The sequence below is a fragment of the Rhincodon typus genome, chromosome 26 (assembly GCF_021869965.1).
Source record: "Rhincodon typus isolate 14 chromosome 26, sRhiTyp1.1, whole genome shotgun sequence".
Classification (NCBI taxonomy): Eukaryota; Metazoa; Chordata; class Chondrichthyes; order Orectolobiformes; family Rhincodontidae; genus Rhincodon; species Rhincodon typus.
This window is the reverse complement of record NC_063357.1, coordinates 9,422,245-9,440,099: the sequence shown is the minus strand read 5'-3', so window position 1 is coordinate 9,440,099 and position 17,855 is coordinate 9,422,245. Positions and strand designations below refer to the sequence as shown.

Below are 17,855 nucleotides of genomic sequence, written 5' to 3'. Positions count from 1 at the left end.
CTTTGTTGCGCTTGACCCCCACATCCTCACCCACACCTTTACTACTCCTAAAATTAGAACAGCTTCTTAAATTACTCATATCTTTTGTACTCTGGAGGAATGCAGAGGCAAAGCATTTCCCCACAGGGAAATAAAAGTCAAGACACCTTTCAGTTCCATGGTAACTTCTCTGGAAGAGTGATTGGGTGTTGACTTTCCTCTGAATCTTCTTTTCCCCTCCCAACTGGGACAAGTTTCATGTAAATGGACTACACACAGCCTATGAAACAGTTCCCACAGTTGAATTTTACAGGTTGCAATTTCATTACAAATACTGCATGGATATAGCTCAAAAAAATGCAATTCTTCATTTTTATCACAGACTTCCATTGGGCCAGTCACAAATCTCAACCAACAGGTAGGAAAGCTTAAAACGAGAAAATTGCATTCTTGATCCGATTGCAGTAATTATTCCACTGCTTTGAGCAGAGAATGATTTTTAAGTAGTCCTTTCGTTACTACTTTTGTGGTGGTGATTTGCTTATGCCAGCTTCAATGTAGCTGAGGTTTGGGTAGCAGTTGTAACGAGGTAGCATGACTTGGTTGGAGCTGAGCACTAGATCTACATCTTGACTCTTGCATATTCTTGCCAGTAGAAACTAGCAGAAAGTTGGGTTTGAAAAAGATCTTAAACAGGGTTTCATTGGCCTTTCTGAGGAAGTGGTCTGTTGTGGTGTTCATCTTGTACATTTTTATTAATTTGCATATTTTTATTGAATAGTTGAACAACTCCACTGTGAGCTTGCCAGCATTGTCTAATTAAATGTTTGTGATGGTGCAAATAGGAGAAAGAGGGTTAAATTTAAGCATCCAGGCCTGGAGTCATGACATGATCTATTGACTGATTTAAAAAAGGCTGTTGTATTCGGTCTGGATGGATTCTGTTTCATTATGAAAAATGTCCACTACCAAAAAAGGGTTTCCTCAACTTTTGTCCTTTTGCGTGGAGATTTCAGCTTGTACAAATCCAAAAGCAAATTAGAAGACTCACTTACTGAGGGCTGGTAGTCTAGATATCTGAATCTCAAATTCAACTGTGACAGCTTGACAATCCTTTGTTCATCGAGTCCATATATGATTTCAGCTCCGTAAAAACTCTACACTCTTGGCTGCTCTCAAGTGGTGTAACTTGCCATGCAGTTGTATAATTAGGGATTGTCAAAAAACTCTAATGTGCACACAACACATGTGTAACACCCTCAAGACCTTGGTGGGAGATAATGGAGCTGAAGTCATGATTTTGCAGGTCTGTCAATGGCCAGCTGCTCTAAATAGAGAGTGGCATCCTACTTGTTTCTGAATGCACATCCTATCCTTGTAATATTAGTCATCAGTTCAGCAGCTGTTTTAAGTAATCCTCTTGCTCCATTTAACTTAGAAGACCATTAATGTCCTTTAATTTAGCTCTGTCATTTTTTCAGCACAGGAACTAGACCTTATGCATTGATTGTATAAAACTTCAATATTGCTTTAAATAAAACAGGAGACGAGACAAAAAGTTTTTTGTCTTGTAATCATCAAGACTCGGCTGCAAGAAACAGACTTGGAAAAAGGGATGCCAATTTCTACGACATGAGAAGAGGGAGCTGATTGGCCCCTAATGAGTACACCTCTAGCCATCTTCTCACCACATTAGCTTGATGCTGAGATATGGCATATCAAAATTATTCTGCACGTTAATGGTTACCTGATCAAATCATAATTTGCTATATATCGGAATAACTCATGAAAGGGCCTATGTCCCACTACTTTTAGCCCTGAACAATGCCTGGCCTACCACTGATTATCCTTGAAGAGGAAGGTGTCTCAAACATGTCTGCAACAAATGAAGCTTGCCCCACATTACTGTGAAGTAGCATATTTAAGTGAAGTTTAGCATGTCAAAACCAACCAAAAGTGGTCTGACTTTAAAGTGCCAGTGTAACGGCAGATATGTTGGCTGTACATCCAATTGACTTCCATACCTTGTCAAACAACATGTCCTGTTGACCATTGACAGTGGGAAACATGCCGGCTCTACTCAACCAGCTTGTGCTTGCAAGCCTTAGAACAGAATGTCTACCATTGGATGTGATTTTGCTATTGGACAAAATTTATTAAATAATCCAAACTATGCAAAGAATTATACTGGTAACCAATTTAACATGAGCAGTCAGCCATGCAGGGTAATGCATTTGTGTGTGCTCGGAGCTACATGTTTTACATAACACCTTGACCAATCAGAGGTGCCTGTTCTGAAGGTGAAAATTGCCCATTGGCTTGTACTGCATCTCAATACCAATAATGAGCCAAGTCAGCTTCTTATTCTTATATTGTAGAACACGGTGTCCTTATTTACAAGTCTGTTTCATGCATCTTTGCTCTTTCAGGAATGAAATCTGTGGCTGTTTTTTCAAAATTTATTCATTTGTGGGATGTGGGCATTGCTGGCTGGCCAGCATTTATTGCCCACCCCTGGTTGCCCTTGAGAAGGTGGTGGTGAGCTGCGTTCCTGAACCACTGCAGTCCACCTGCTGTGGGTTGACCTACAATGCCATTAGGGAGAGAATTCCAGGATTTTGACCGAGTGACAGTGAAGGAACAGCAGTATATTTCCAAGTCAGGACGGTGAGTGGCTTGGAGGGAATCTTGAAGGTGGTGGTGTTCCTATCTATCTGCTACCCTGTCCTTCTAGACTTGGTCTACATGTCGTTTCAGGCCTCCAGCGATGTGGTTGACTCTTAGCTGATATGAGTAAGCCTCTCGGTTCAAGGAATAGTTAGGGATGAGCAACAAATGCTGGCCCGGCAGTGACACGCAAATTCCAAGGATAGGAAAAAGTGCAAGATGAAAACTCCAACTCCAACTCCTTTCAAAAATACTTAAGTACTGCTGTCAGTTAATCATTTCTTTATTTGTCTGTATTTGAAATTACACTTTCTATTTAATATTTTTTATAGGAAAGTGTTGAATGTCCATCATCTTCTGTAGAAATTGCTTCGGTCATGCTAGGGGTAGTTTGAAATAAAACAATTAAGACAGGAAGTTTTTTATTCAAGAGTTCTGTCCAAACCCAACTATTTGCTGCGTCTCATTGGCATTTTGCATTAACCCTGGCTGTTCTCTCTGGTAGTTTATTCACCATCTTCAATTACTTCATACAGATCTGTAATTAAAGTTAATATCTTTGTTTTTTCCTCCTTCCAGGATGAGCTTGCTCGAGTGCTAGTGACGTTGTTTGACTCACGTCATCTGCTCTATCAGTTGCTTTGGAACATGTTCTCTAAAGAGGTTGAGCTAGCAGATTCCATGCAGACCCTCTTTAGAGGCAACAGCCTTGCAAGTAAAATAATGACTTTCTGTTTTAAGGTAAATCTTTGCCACCTTAACGATTTTAAAGGCCTTGGATTAGTAATATGTGACCAGTTGTTTTATGTCAGTGATTGGGTAACACATCGCATTCAAGGTACCTACAAGTATTTATGACTGTTGAATTTGATTGAGCAATACTTGCTCTTCTGGAGGGAAAAAATGTTACATTTGTGAAACCCAAGTCCTTGCCTGCTGGTTTGTTTGGAGGAGCTGGGAATTTTAAGAAACTTCACCAGTAATAGAAACTATGTTTGAATTGACTCCAGAATTTGCCAAGCCATGAATCTATAATTGACTCCTAATTATGGTCCATCACTGAGACTATGCAGAAGGAGGCTATTCGACCCATTGTATTGACACTGCGAGAATAATTCCCTTAGTACCGCTGCCACAACTTGGTAGCCCTGCACCTGTTTCCTTTTCAGGTAGTTGTCCAGTACACTAGGAGAACCATTTGACGATTTAACCCATTTACAGATTTAACCCATTTACAAGAATGATTCCAGGAATGAGAAATGTCATTTGAGGATGGCTTGAAAAACTTGGGACTGTTCTCAGAGTGAAGAACGTTGAGAAGAGATTTCATAAAGGTTTTCAAAATGATGGGCAGACTGGGCAGAAGAGATGGGGCGAAACAATTGCCATGTAGCAGAAAAAAGAATGAGGAGAAAAGATTTAAAGTGATGTGCAGATGAATCAAGGGTGATGTGAGAAAATCGTCTGAAATACACTGCCTGTGAATGTGGTGGAGGCATGTTGAGTTCAACTAAAGTTCTGAAGAAGGGTCACTGGACCCGAAACGTTAACTCTGTGGAACAAAATCAGATGCTGCCAGACCTGAGATTTTCCAGCAAGTTCTATTTTCCCTTTATCACTTTTTAACTCCCTTGCTTTTGAACTCTCTGCCTCTATTTATAAAGTCCAAGGTCCTGTACAATGTGTCAAGCCTTCCAACCCGTCCTTCCACTTCAGTGATTTATGCACACATTCACCAGGGCCCCTCTGCAAGTGCATCACGTTGAGAGTTGGACCCCATGTTTTAATTACCCCTCCAGGTTCTTTCACCTGAATGAATTGCTCTCGTTTTCTACATTAAGTTGGACCAGTCAGTTTCCTGCCCATTTTACTAACTTAGCCGTCCTTTTAAATTGTATGCTGTACTGCCCACGGTTGACAATATCTACAAGTTTAGTAGCATCTACACAATCTGGAATTGCGTCATGGGCATCAGGCGCTAGGTCATAAATACACATTGGGAAGAGCAGGGATCCTTAACACCAATCCTTGGGAACTCCACGATGAACATTCCTCACTACAAAATACAATCTTGCACCAAAAACCGTTTCTGTAGAAGAGTCCTAAATTGTTGACTCTGCTTTCTGTCCACAGATGCTGCCAGACCTGCTGAGTTTCTCGTGCTATTTGTTTGTACTTAAAATTTGCAGCTTTTGAAGTTTTGTTGTTTTTAGTTTCCTGTCACTTATTGTACCCATGTTTGTCCTATTTCTGTTCCTTCATTTATTGAGAAACATGTTCTGCCTGGTAACCTTTTGCCCATCCATTAACATGAATTAGGTGAGAAGTATGCAATGGCAATGCAGGAGCAGGAATCCTGTACATTGGCTTGTCATAAGGTTAACAATGTTGCTGAGTCTTTTAAATTTGTTTCATTGCTTGTTGACTATGAATGTGTAAAGGGGGTCCTTGCTATTGTTAAGAGATATGTTTCGGAAAAATCCGACAAATAGTGAAAGGACAAAACAACGATTTATTTCCTGTATGAATTAACGAATAAATTTTTGGCAACACACCAAAATAACGAGTGTAGAACAGCTGAATGATTACTGAAAATTGTTCCCTTAAAAACAGGGACAATACAGTGAATTTCTGAACAATGAATATTGCAAACCCCCTGTACGTTATTTTTACATGGTTTTATTAAGATGCTGAGATTTGTTTGTTTTAAAATAATTTTCAATACAGACTGCTGTAATGCCAAGTATAAGGGGAATGTTCCAGTGGATAATAAAAACACTGAGAACAAACTTTCTGCCTCTAACTGTTAAGTTTACGTACTTTGAAGGTTTGGGTCAAGTAGGCCTATTGTTACCCTAAAATACAGGAGACAGCAATGAAAGGAACACGGATTTCAAACTTAAATGTAGAAATTAAATTGGTAATTTTAAATTGGAAATTTTAAATTGGAAGATAAATTAAGCGAAGGATTTTTTACGAGGTCGAGCTACGGTCTTGACATAGTTCCCTTTTTCAAATAATAGACTTGTTTTGAATTGAAGGCTCAGTGGCATCTATGTTTTGAAGGACAAGAGTGACTGTTTAATGCCCATGATGTGCTGCTGCTCACAGCATAGGAGCTGCAATTTTCTAAGTATTTCACATTTATTGACAAGTCTCAAGTTGGATCATGGGAAGGTTTACGTTTGGGTACACTTTTTACTTCTACTTTGCCCAACTAACCATTTGTTCTCTTGCTGCTTTCAGGTCTATGGTGCTACATATCTGCAAAAGCTGCTTGAGCCATTGTTAAAAACTGTTCTTAAGGACCCTGAGAAACAGCACCTTAGCTTTGAGGTTGATCCCACCAGGTTAGAACTGTCTTTCTTTGTCAGCGAGATGGTCTGAGAGGATGTTCAAATGAAAATATCATTTGTTATATCACAGAAAAACATAATTATCTAGATCTATTAATAGTATATGGTTTTAAAGAGGAGATTGTCAAAGCAAGGAAATTTAATCTTGTGATTTTGAGTACAAGAGAAAAAGCTTTGACAGCAGGTCTTTTTTCAGCAATAGTCAAATTTTGCACTACCAACCAACTAACTGTATACTGCCGGAGCAGGAATTCCGCATCTCCGCTACTTGAAAGTATTGTTCTACAGTGTGACTCTGATTTATCGCTACAATAAATCTTGTGACTTCTTGATGCAGTCGGCCCTGATTTACAAAAAATTCCAGCCTGTTCTTGAGCTTTCTTGCCCATGACTGCAGGTGTTAAACTTTCTTAAAATTCTGAAAGATTGTTCCAAATTGAATGAAGGCGTAGAATCATTCAGCATGGAAATGGACCCTTTGGTCCAACTTGTCTGTGCCCATCAAGTTTCCCAAACTAAACTAGTCCCACGTGCCTGCGCTTGGTCCATATCTTTCTAAACTGTTCCAATTCATGTACCTGTCCATATATCTTGTTAAATTTTGTTACTGTACCTGCACCTGCATCTACCATTTCCACTGGCAATTTTTCCACATAGAAAGCATCCTGTGTGAAAAAGTTGCTGTTCAGGTCCCTTTTAAATCTTTTCAACTCTCCACCTAAAAATATGCCCTCTAGTTTTGAACTCCTCTACCCTAGGGATAAGACCTTCGATATTCACCTTGTCTATGCCCCTCATGATTTTATAAAACACTCTGTAAGTCCCTCCTCAACCTCCTATACTCCAGTGAAAAAATGTCCCAGCCTATCAGTTGAATGCTGCTGTTGTAGGATGTGGGAGGTAAGGGTCACGACTTGTGTCCCTTCTCTCTTCACCTGCGAGAAGTGCACTCAACTCCAGCTCCTCTCAGACTGAATTAGGGAGCTGGAGCTGGAGCTGGATGAACTCTGGATCGTTCGGGAGGCAGAGGGGGTGATAGATAGGAGTTGTAGGGAGGTTGTCACACCCAAGTTACAGGATAAAGGTAGCTGCATGACTGTCAGGAAAGGGAATAAGCAGACAGTGCAGGGATGCCCTGTGGCCGTTCCCCTCATTAAGTGTACTGCTTTGGATACTGTTGGGGGGATGACCTATCAGGGGAAAGGCATAGCGGCCAGGTCTCTGGCACTGAGCCTGGCTCTGTGTCTGAGAAGGGAATGGGAGAGAACAGGAGAGTGATAGTGATAGGAGATTCAATGGTTAGGGGAACAGACAGGAGATTCTGTGGTCCCAAGTGAGACTCCCGGATGGTACGTTACCTCCCGGGTGCCAGGATCAGGGATATCTCAGATGGAGGCTAAAGGATTCTTAAGGGGGAGGGTGAGCAGCCAGAAGTCGTGGTACACGTCGGTACCAATGACATAGCTAGGAAAAAGGATGAGGACCTGAAAAGTGAATACAGGGAGTTAGGTTGGAAGCTAAAAGGCAGGACAAGCAGAGTAGTTAAATCAGGATTGCTACCAGTGCCACGGGCTAGTGAGGCTAGGAATAGAGAGTGAGTGCAGCTGAACACGTGGCTACAGAGCTGGTGTAGGAGGGAGGGCTTCAGATATGTGGATCTGGGGAAGGTGGGACCTATACAAGAAGGATGGGTTGCACCTGAACTGGAGGGGCACCAATATCCTGGGCTGGAGGTTTGCTAGAGCTCTTCGGGAGGGTTTAAACGAGTTTGGCAGAGGGATGGGAACTGGAGCTACGGATCAGAGGATGGGGTAGCTGGTTTACAGGCAGATACAGTATGCAGAGAGTTTGAGAGGAAGGATAGACAGTTGATAGGGCAAAGCTGCAGTCAGTGTGACGGGTTGAAATGTGTCTATTTTAATGCAAGAAGGGTAAGGAATAATGGTGACAAACTTAGAGCATGGATCAGTACTTGGAGTTACAATGTTGTGGCCGTTACAGAGACTTGGATAACACTGGGACAGGAATGGTTGTTGGGTGTTCCGAGGTTTAGATGTTTCAAAAGAAATAGGGAGAGAGTAGGAGAGGTGGGGGAGTTGTATTGCTAATCAGGGATGATATCACAGCTGCAGAGAGGGAGGTCATGGAGGAGGGTTTGTCCACTGAGTCTGTATGGGTGGAAGTCAGAAACAGGAAAGAAGCAGTCACTTCACTGGGAGGTTTCTATAAACCCTCCCATAGCAACAGAGACATTGAAGAACAGATTGGGAGGCAGATTTTGGAAAGGTGCAGAAGTAATAGGGTTGTTGTCATGGGTGACTTAAACTTCCCTAATATCGACTGTAACCTCTTAAGTGCAAATAGTTTCGATGGAGCAGATTTTGTCAGGTGTGTCCAGGAAGGATTTCTGACTGAATATGTAGATAGGCCAACTAGAGGGGAGGCCATATTGGATTTAGTGCTTGGCAACGAACCAGACCAGGTGTCAGATCTCTCGGTGGGAGGGCATTTTGGTGATAGTGATCACAACTCCCTGACCTTTACTATAGTCATGTAGAGGGATAGCAGCAGATGGTATGGGAAAGTATTTAATTGGGGGAGGGGGAATTACAATGCTATTAGGCAAGAACTGCAGATTATAAATTGGGATCAGATGTTCTTAGGGAAATGCACAACAGAAATGTGGAGGTTGTTTAGGGAGCAGTTGTTACGAGTACTGGATAGGTTTGTCCCACGGAGGCAACAAAGGGATGGTAAGGTGAAGGAACCTTGGATGACAAGACATGTGGAACATCTAGTCAAGAGGAAGAAGGAAACTTAATTAAGGTTGAGGAATCAAGGACCAGACGGGGCTCGAGAGGGCGACAAGGTTGCCAGGAAGGAACTGAAGAATGGTCTTAGGAAAGCTAGAAGGGGGTATGAAAAAGTCTTGGCAGGTAGGATTAAGGAAAACCCCCAAGGTGTTATATACTTATGTAAGTAACAAGAGGATGGCCAGAGGGAGGGTAGGGCTGATCAGGGATAGTGGAGGGAACTTGTGTGTGGAGTCGGAGGAGGTAGTGGAGGTCCTTAATGAATACTTTGCTTCAGTATTCACCAGTGAAAGGGACCTTGAAGTTTGTGAGTATAGCATGAAACAGGTTGATATGCTTCAACAGGTTGATGTTAGGAAGGAGGATGTGCTAGAAATTTTGAAAAACATGGGGATAGGTAAAGCCTCTGGGCCGGACGGGATATACCCATGGTTACTATGGGAAGCGAGGGAAGAGATTGCTGCATCTTTGGCAATGATCTATGTGTCCTCACTGTCCACTGGAGTAGCACCAAATGATTGGAGGGTGGCAAATGTTATTCCCTTGTTCAAGAAAGGGAATAGGGATAATCCTGGGAATTACAGACCAGTCAGACTTCTGTGGTGGGCAAATTATTGGAGAGGATTCTGAGAGATATGATTATTTGGAAAAGTACAGCTTGATTTGAAATAGTCAGCATAGCTTTGTGAGGGACAGGTCATGCCTCAAGCCTTATTGAATTCTTTGAGGATGTGACAAAACACATTGAAGGTAGAGCAGTGGATGTGTATGTGGATTTTAGCAAGGCATTTGGTAAGGTTCCCCATGGTAGGCTCATTCAGAAAGTAAGGAGGCATGGGATTCAGGGAAATTTGGCTGTCCAATAGAAGACAGAAGGTGATAGTAGATGGAAAATATTCGGCCTGGAGCTCGGTGACCAGTGGTGTTCCGCAGGGATCTGTTCTGGGACCTCTGCTCTGTGATCTTTATAAATGACTTGGGAGAGGAAGTGGCTGGGTGGTTTAGGAAGTTTGCCAATGCCACGAAGGTTGGTGGAGTTGTGGATAGTGTGGAGAGCTGTTGTAGTTTGCAACGGGACATTGACAAGATACAGAGCTGGGCAAAGAAGTGGCGAATGGAATTCAACCCAGAAAAGTGTGAAGTGATTCATTTTGTAAGATTGAATTTGAATGCAGAATACAGGGTTAATGACAAGATTGTTGGCAGTGTGGAGGAACAGAGGGATCTTGGAGTCCATGTCCATTGATCCCTCCAAGTTGCTGGCCGAGTTGATAGAGTTGCAAAGAAGGCATATGGTGTGTTGGCTTTCATTGGCAGGGGAATTGAGTTTAAGAGCCGCAAGGTTATGCTGCAGCTCGATTAAAACCCTGGTTAGACCACACTTGGAATATTGTGTTCAGTTCTGGTCACCTCGTTATAGGAAGGATGTGGAAGCTTTAGACAGGGTGCAGAGGAGATTTACCAGGATGCTGCCTGGACTGGAGGGCAGGTCTTATGAGGAAAGGTTGAGGGAGCTAGGGCTTTTTTCATTGGAGCAAAAAAAAGATGAGAGGTGACTTGATAGTAGAGGTGTACAAGATGATGAGAGGCATGCACAGAGTGGATAGCCAGAGACTTTTTCCCAGGGTGGGAATGACTATTATGCGGGGGCATAATATTAAGGTGATTGGAGGAAGGTTTTGGGGAGATGTCAGGGGTAGGTTCTTTACACAGAGAGTGGTGGGTGCGTGGAATGCGCTGCCGGCAGTGGTAGTGAAGTCAGATACATTAGGGACATTTAAGCGACTCTTGGATAGGCAAATGGATGATAGTAAAATGTAGGGTATGCAGTGTAGTTTGATCTTAGAGTAAGATAATAGGTCGGCACAACATTGTGGGCTGAAGGGTCTGTACTGTGCTGTACTGTTCTATGTTCTATCCAGCCTCTCCTTTTAACTCGAACCTCTAGTCCGGTAATATCTTTCTAAATCTTTTCTGCATCCTGCCCAATTTAATAATATCCTTCCTATTGCAGGGCAACCAGAACTGTAGATAGTACTCCAAAAGTGACCTTACCCACAACCTGTACAACCACAACATAACATACCAACTCCTATAGCCCATGGTCTGAGCAATGAAGGCAAATGTGCCAAATGCCATCTTTACCACCCTATTTACCTGTGGTGCAACTTTCAAAGAATTATGCACCTGAACCACTAGATCTCTCAGTTCACCAACACTGCCCAGGGCCTTACTATTAACTGTATATGTCCTGCTGTCGCTCACCTTACGAAAACGCAACATCTCTCATTTATCCAAATTAAGCTCTGATCTGCTATTCCTTAGCCCATTGGGCCAATTGATCAAGATCCTTTGGTTATTTTAGATGACCTTCTTAACTGTCCACAATATCATCATTTTTGGTGTCATCCACTAACTTAGTAACCCTGCTTGCTAAATTCTCATCCAGATTGTTAATATAAATGACAAACAACTGTGGACTCAGCACCAACCCTGTGCCATGCCATTGGTAAGAGGCCTGCAATTTGAAAAATAACATTCTAGCACCACCCCCTCTGTCCTGCTGACAAGTCAATTTTATATCCAGTCGGCAAGCTCTCTGTGAATCCCATGTCAACTAACTTCAGTAACCAGTCTACCATCTGGACCCTTGTCAAAGACTTTATGCATGTCCCTGCAAAGACCATGTCGACTGCTACTTTTTTGGTGACGCAAATTTGAAGGGTCATTTACCTGGCTATTAGTGCACTGGTAGTAATCTTCCAGGAATCTTTTTTGTTTCTGGAAAACTCTCACCTTTTATGTAAAAAGACAAGGAGGTAAATAAAACAGCTAATTATATGCCACTTAGCTTGACGTTTGTTATTGGGAAATGTTAGAGTCTATTATAAATGTTATAGCAGCACTTTCAGAAATGCATAAGATAATCAAGCAAAATCAGAATGACTTAATGAAGGGAAGAGCATGCCTGACAAATTTACTAGAATTCTTTGAGGAGGTAACAAGCAGGATAGATAAAGGGAAGCAATGAGTCTAATATGTTTGGCTTTTCAGAAGGCTAACTAATAGAAGCCAGGAAGATGGGATAAGGGATGAGTTTTCAGGACGGCACCCTGTGCCTAGTGCTGTGCCCTGGTGATCAGTGCTGGGGCCACAATATTAATGACTTTGACAGTAGTCAGTATGCAGTCATTCCTCCATGCCTGCGAGGATTCTGTTCCTGAGAACCCTTGTGAATGATGGAATTCGCAAGTGCAGAGCTCATTAAAAACAGGTTAAAATGGTTTTTTAAAAAAAAAAAATGCAATTTTTGACTGCAGATGTTGATTTTTGTTGGTACTTATTTTTGGTGCAGATAGGCAAATTCGTGATTTCACGAATATAGAGGATTTACTGTACTTTCACCAAGTTTGTGGATGACACACAAATAGGTGGTAAATCAAGTGCAGAGGATAGCACAGTCTGCAGTTTGATATAAACAGGTTAACCAAGTGGGCAAAAATGTTGAAGAGGAAATATAATATGGGAAAATGTGAGGTTATGCACTTTGGCAGGAAGAATAGAGGAGCTGAATGTTACTTAAATGGAGAAAGACTGCAGGAAGATGCGGAACAGAGGGATTTGGGAGCCCTTGTCTGTGAGTTAATGCTAGTGTTCAAGTTCAGTGCATAGTTGGGAAGGCAAATGGAATGTTTTCCTTTATTTCCAAGGGAATGCAGTATAAATGTAGCAAAGTTTTTGCCAAAAGTATACAAGGTACTAGTTAGACCACAGTTCAATATTGTGAATAGTTTTGGGCCCCTTATCTAAAGAAAGATATATTGGCATTGGAGGCAGTCCGGAGAAGGTTGAACAGACTGAGACCAGGAATGGAGGCACCCTCTTAAGAGGAGAGTGGGAATTACTAGTTAATGACCAGGCATCTGAGCTCTGTATAAACTTAATTTTTTCTCTCCCTTCTTATCACAGGTATAAACAGGCTACTTATTGCAGCCTGCAATTGTCAGACTCGGACATAATACATTATGGGCCTGAGATTGCAGCTTGGCTGTTGCTATTTCACACAGCTCAGTACGGCGCAGTCTTGTACATGATGTCAAGTACTTGGTTCTTCCAAAAGTAATTAATGGCTCCTCAATTGTAGAATGATGATTGATAGGGCAATTGGAGGATTGAATCATGAGGGGTGGGGAAGAGAATGAGAGCAGAATAGTTGATTTAATAAATTGCAATCCTTTGGCTTGGGTGTCGAGTTGAAGCCAGTTCAAGTGTCTGGGAATGCAGGGTCAGAGAATGTGAACAATTGAATCATGGTGGCGGAAAGAACTGAAGGAGTACCTCTTAGAGACAACAAGAAACTCAGTTGAGTTGTTACGGTACAAAAGTATGTGCATGTATCACGAGTGAAGCATATGTATTGTCTCTGAACTTTGAGCTGTTTATAGTCTTTGAATTTGAGACCCCAGTGAAGAGGATTCAATTGTTTTTAACCTGTTAGGAGGTGTGCCTACCTTTACTAGTGCCAATTTCAACAGGAACCTGTTGACAATTTTTGTATAGATTTCACTGTCTTCCAGATTGGCAAGACCCATATTTCTTGATTTTTGTATAGACTTTACGTTTTCTGTTTTTGATCTGGAGATGACGATTTATGGTATTGATTAATCTAGAACACTTGAAATGAGAAGGTCCTGTCACTGTGTCACCTGCAGGGTATAACACGCATAGTGGGTAATTGAAGCCCGCTGTGGAGAGTGGCTGACATTGCACTAATGAAGCAGTGATGCACTGATTTCAATGCATATTAGATGAATGTGCAGAAATAAGTTTCAACATTGTGCTGTGTGGACTTTTCATTGCATCTAAATAAGGATGATAAAGTCAGTACTGCTCCACAGGTTGGAACCAAATGAAAGCCTGGATGAAAATCAGCGGAATCTACTGCAAATGACAGAGAGATTTTTCCATGCAATTATTAATTCCTCATCCGAGTTCCCCCCACAGCTGCGAAGCGTCTGCCATTGCTTGTATCAGGTATGGTAGCATATATGAAGTTGATGAAATTGAATTAGAATTGTGGGGTCATTTACATGGATGGAATTAATCCATTTCTGAATTGATAAAAATATAAGCATTGAAGAAATTGAAACAAATTTCACCGTTTTGTTAAGAGATGAACTATGTTGTTCAATTTAAAAAAAAAAACAACTGATTCTCATTGCAGCTTCAGTTTACATTGTCACCCTCTAAACCTGCTGTTTTTGCTTTCTGCTAAAATGGGTTTATTTTACTGGACATTGACAAAGTCCAATACCTCTGGTCAGTTTAATTTTGGCTGTACAGCAAAGCAAGGAAAAGATCACATTGAGTAATTTGAATTTTTACAGCTAATGCCAAATATGTTTATTTCCACAAATATCTTGGCAATTTGGTACACCCTGTTCTAATGGGCATGTGAATGCACTAAGAAGTAGTATGTATCTCGTGGCGATAACTGGTGATTTCTTCTATTCTGGCAAAAATCTGAAGTCTAAGGTTTTGGAGTAGATCTGTAGCTCGGGTTGTGTGTGTTGAGGTTGGTTGGCTCGCCGAGCTGGTTTGTTGTTCCGCAGACGTTTCGTTACCGTGCTTGGTAACATCCTCAGTGCAGCCTCCGATGAGGCGTCGGTGTGTTTTCCCGCGTGGTTTTTAAACTCTGGGGTCCGTTGCGATGGATTGCCTCATCCAATACTTGGACCAATACTCACTCATCTCAATCCACATGGACAAGGAGAACCACCACTTCGACTGGGACAATACCAAGATCCTGGGACAGGCTAGGCAGAGACAAGCACGAGAATTCCTGGAAGCATGGCACTCCACGAAGCATGCTATTAATAAACACATTGAACTCAACCCCATATACATTGCCTCACTTCCGGGTTTCCTCTGTGGTGGAATCCATCGCAACGGAACCCAGAGTTTAAAAACCAAGCGGGAAAACACGCCGACACTTCATCGGAGGCTGCACTGAGGATGTTACCAAGCACGGTAACGAAACGTCTGCGGAACAACAAACCAGCTCGGCGAGCCAACCAACCTCAAAAATCTGATGTGGCATAACTGTCTCATCCTTGTAACATGATCAGTTTTTTCCTAGTTTCTTTTGCATATGTCTTCCAAAGAATTGAGCTGCATTTTTTAGATTCTTTCAATAAGGTGAATGATAAAAAAAAGTTTTTTCCTGCATTGAAATGCAGCATGCCTATTATATTTAATTAAATAATTCTAATGCCTCAGGTATGTTTAGTTTAATTTGGGGACACACACTTAGTATGACATAAACATGCTGGGGGCATTTTCTGGTGGTCATAGTGGAATTTTCAGGTGGAAAAAATATGCAATTTGTTTTCTATATGCCAATGCTGAGATGTTTAAGGTGAACGGTGGTCTGAATTTTTAACCATCTATACTCAGCCCTTTTCCCTTAAGAGGGTTTTGAGCTTTTCTGGACTTTGTGTTTTCTAATGCCTGCTTATCTGTTGTTGTGATGTAAATGGTAGGATTGAAATGTATAATACCTAAAATAATTTGTAATCAACCTGTTCAGGGATATTATTACACACTTCTGGAGCAGGTAGGACTTGAACCTGGGCCTCCCTGCCCAGACATATGGGCACTACCATTGAAGACTTGTGGAGTGTTTGGGTCTGGTTTTTTCAGTTCGTGGCCAAGTTTTTGGGGCGGGCAAGGGGTGTTGGTTCTGTGTCTCTGAGGTTAATAGTTTACTTGTAAATATTTCTCTAACTGTTGCAGTTTCTTTTCAAAGCAGTTTTCGAAGCCTGGCTTTAGAGTGAATGGGTTTCTGCACTATTGGACTACTGTTGATTTTAGTTTACGACTCAGCATGCTAAATAATGGGGCCTTAAGTAGTTGGAGGGTACTGGAGTTTTTCTAAACTTTAGGGAAACGCAGAAGTGACAGGCTTGTAGTTTCACTTTTAACTTTGGGTAACATTTTTGTCCTGTGGAGATCTTGGAGCAAGATGGTTAAGAGCAGTGCTCCTGAGCAGAGAAGCATGTGGTATGTTAGATTCTTGCAGTAATTATTTAAGTGAAGTGCAGTGAAGCTCAACTGTATGACAGCTCCAAAGAAGTGATTGCAGTCCCAAGTGGCTTAAAACGACTGAGGTTATAAATGCAGGAATTTTGATGTGGATATTAAACAGTTTGTCGTTTGGGTACAGGAGTGAGGTTTTGAGAACTGTACCTGAGACGTTTTGGGCAGTATCCAAAAGTTTTGTTTACTTTGAATTTTATGGAGCAATGTCTTGGGATTAATTGAAGTATACTTTAGTATATGTTTAAAATCTTTGAATTTGTTGTATAAGTAGGTAGCTTGAATTATTCTATTCTTGTCTTGAATCCTTTAAGAAACTTTTTTGTGTTGAAAAAGCAGAATCTGCAGCATTGCATGCTTAGGGTGCAGCAAGATTTGTTAAAGTTCTGATCTGTCAAGCTGAATAGGATCATAACACAGTATGTTTGCAGAGTGCATGGACAGAAAATAACCTGTCCTGAAATCGCATGTGTTAATGCAAAACCTAAGAGTAAGGTGCTTGCTTGATAAACTATTCTTTTGTCATCTTAAATTTAAATAACTATTGTGGGTATTTTGCTTGGCAGTACCTTCTCGAATATAAAGATAGGTCCCTGATTTTAAGAAGCTGGATATGCTTTTCATTTACTTAAAAACCATACCTGGCTGTATGGCTCACTAGCTGTTGAAAAATGTGGTGTGTATTTTAGAGGGTAGGGTTGAACCAGTAGTTAGATTTTGATATGCCTTACTTTTACCGTAAATGTTGTAGTTGGTTTTGAAACTGAAACAAGACTTTCATTGAATAATGTTCCAGTTATTGAGCATAGAAAAGGAGTACAAAGAAAAGCCTCTTCTCTTCAGAATAATGGCTGTAATTACTGTGTACGTGAATGTCAGTTCTGATGAAAGCCATTTAAGCTAGTATTAATTACTGCTGCAACAGTGGTCAAAGTAATATGAGAGCTCATTTCAATCTGCCTTAATTCCTTTTCTTGTACGCTTCACCTACATTTTAAATGCTTAACTTCTGGGATTGAGAAAATCCCAACAGTATTAAGTCGAGGGGGATATTCAAAGTAAAATGGTGAATATTTGTTTCAGGCAAAAACTGAGGTGAATGGCGTTCATTGATAAATATGCTAAAATATGGGTTAATTGCTTTTATGAAACCAACAGTTAGACCTCATCAGTCACTAACCTGCTTTGTGACGAAATGGTACTATTGCTTGAATTCTGATTGTTTTTTGTGCAATATGGAATACTTTTCCTCGATGAAATGTTGCCTTTTGGTTCTCGGTCACGGTAATAAAAAGACACCTTTTTTGTTCATAATTACGCCAATTTAATGGTACTTAACTACTGCGAGTTTTAACCCTGAGCAGAAACTAAACGCTAAATATTTTAACTGGAAACATGCAATGACTTCCTTCCATGAAAAGACTGAAGGAGGCAAAGTGAGCAGCATATTATACTAGCTGCTTGTGACTCTGAGAAGAAGCTCACCTCCTGCTCAATTTTTTATAAATGAAGGTGGTAACTTGAATTGCACATTATCTAATCCAAGAAATGCATTCGTTGTTTACGGGCCGAGTAATTGCCTAAGCTCAGCAGTATGGGGGGCTGTCCCTTCACTTGGCTGACATAACTTAGTGGCAGAATAAGTGAAATGAGAGGCATCCTTACAATGGAGTTATTATTGAGCTCGTGATGAACAATGTATTCGATTGTTAAAATATGTTAAAAATTATTAAATTCAGCTGGGAAATGAAGGTTTAATGAGCAAACACAGATTAAAAATGATTGCTGTTATGAGACTGATGGAAACAGGTTTTGTTTCATGTTAAAAAAAGTACTTGGTTCTCTGTCATTGGTATGTGGGAAAATACGGATTAGCAGTAGGAGTAGCCTGCCCTGCCGTGCGGCCCCTTCTCCGCCGTGCGGCCCCTTCTCCGCCGTGCGG

General features: G+C 41.2%; 1 protein-coding gene across 7 annotated transcripts in view; it reads left to right on the top strand.

The window, feature by feature from the left end:
- The window catches only part of nf1a (neurofibromin 1a), a 275,275-nt gene that overhangs the window by 102,375 nt on the left and 155,045 nt on the right, over nucleotides 1-17,855 (top strand). For 4 of the 7 annotated variants that reach the window (XM_048612819.1, XM_048612823.1, XM_048612820.1 and 1 more), the window contains exons 27-30: nucleotides 362-397; nucleotides 3,226-3,387; nucleotides 5,893-5,996; nucleotides 13,714-13,849. In XM_048612819.1, coding sequence (XP_048468776.1) covers nucleotides 362-397; nucleotides 3,226-3,387; nucleotides 5,893-5,996; nucleotides 13,714-13,849 — 438 coding nt within the window. The remainder of the gene's footprint in view (nucleotides 1-361; nucleotides 398-3,225; nucleotides 3,388-5,892; nucleotides 5,997-13,713; nucleotides 13,850-17,855) is intronic. The other 3 variants (XM_048612822.1, XM_048612821.1, XM_048612818.1) reach the window with 1 other exon arrangement.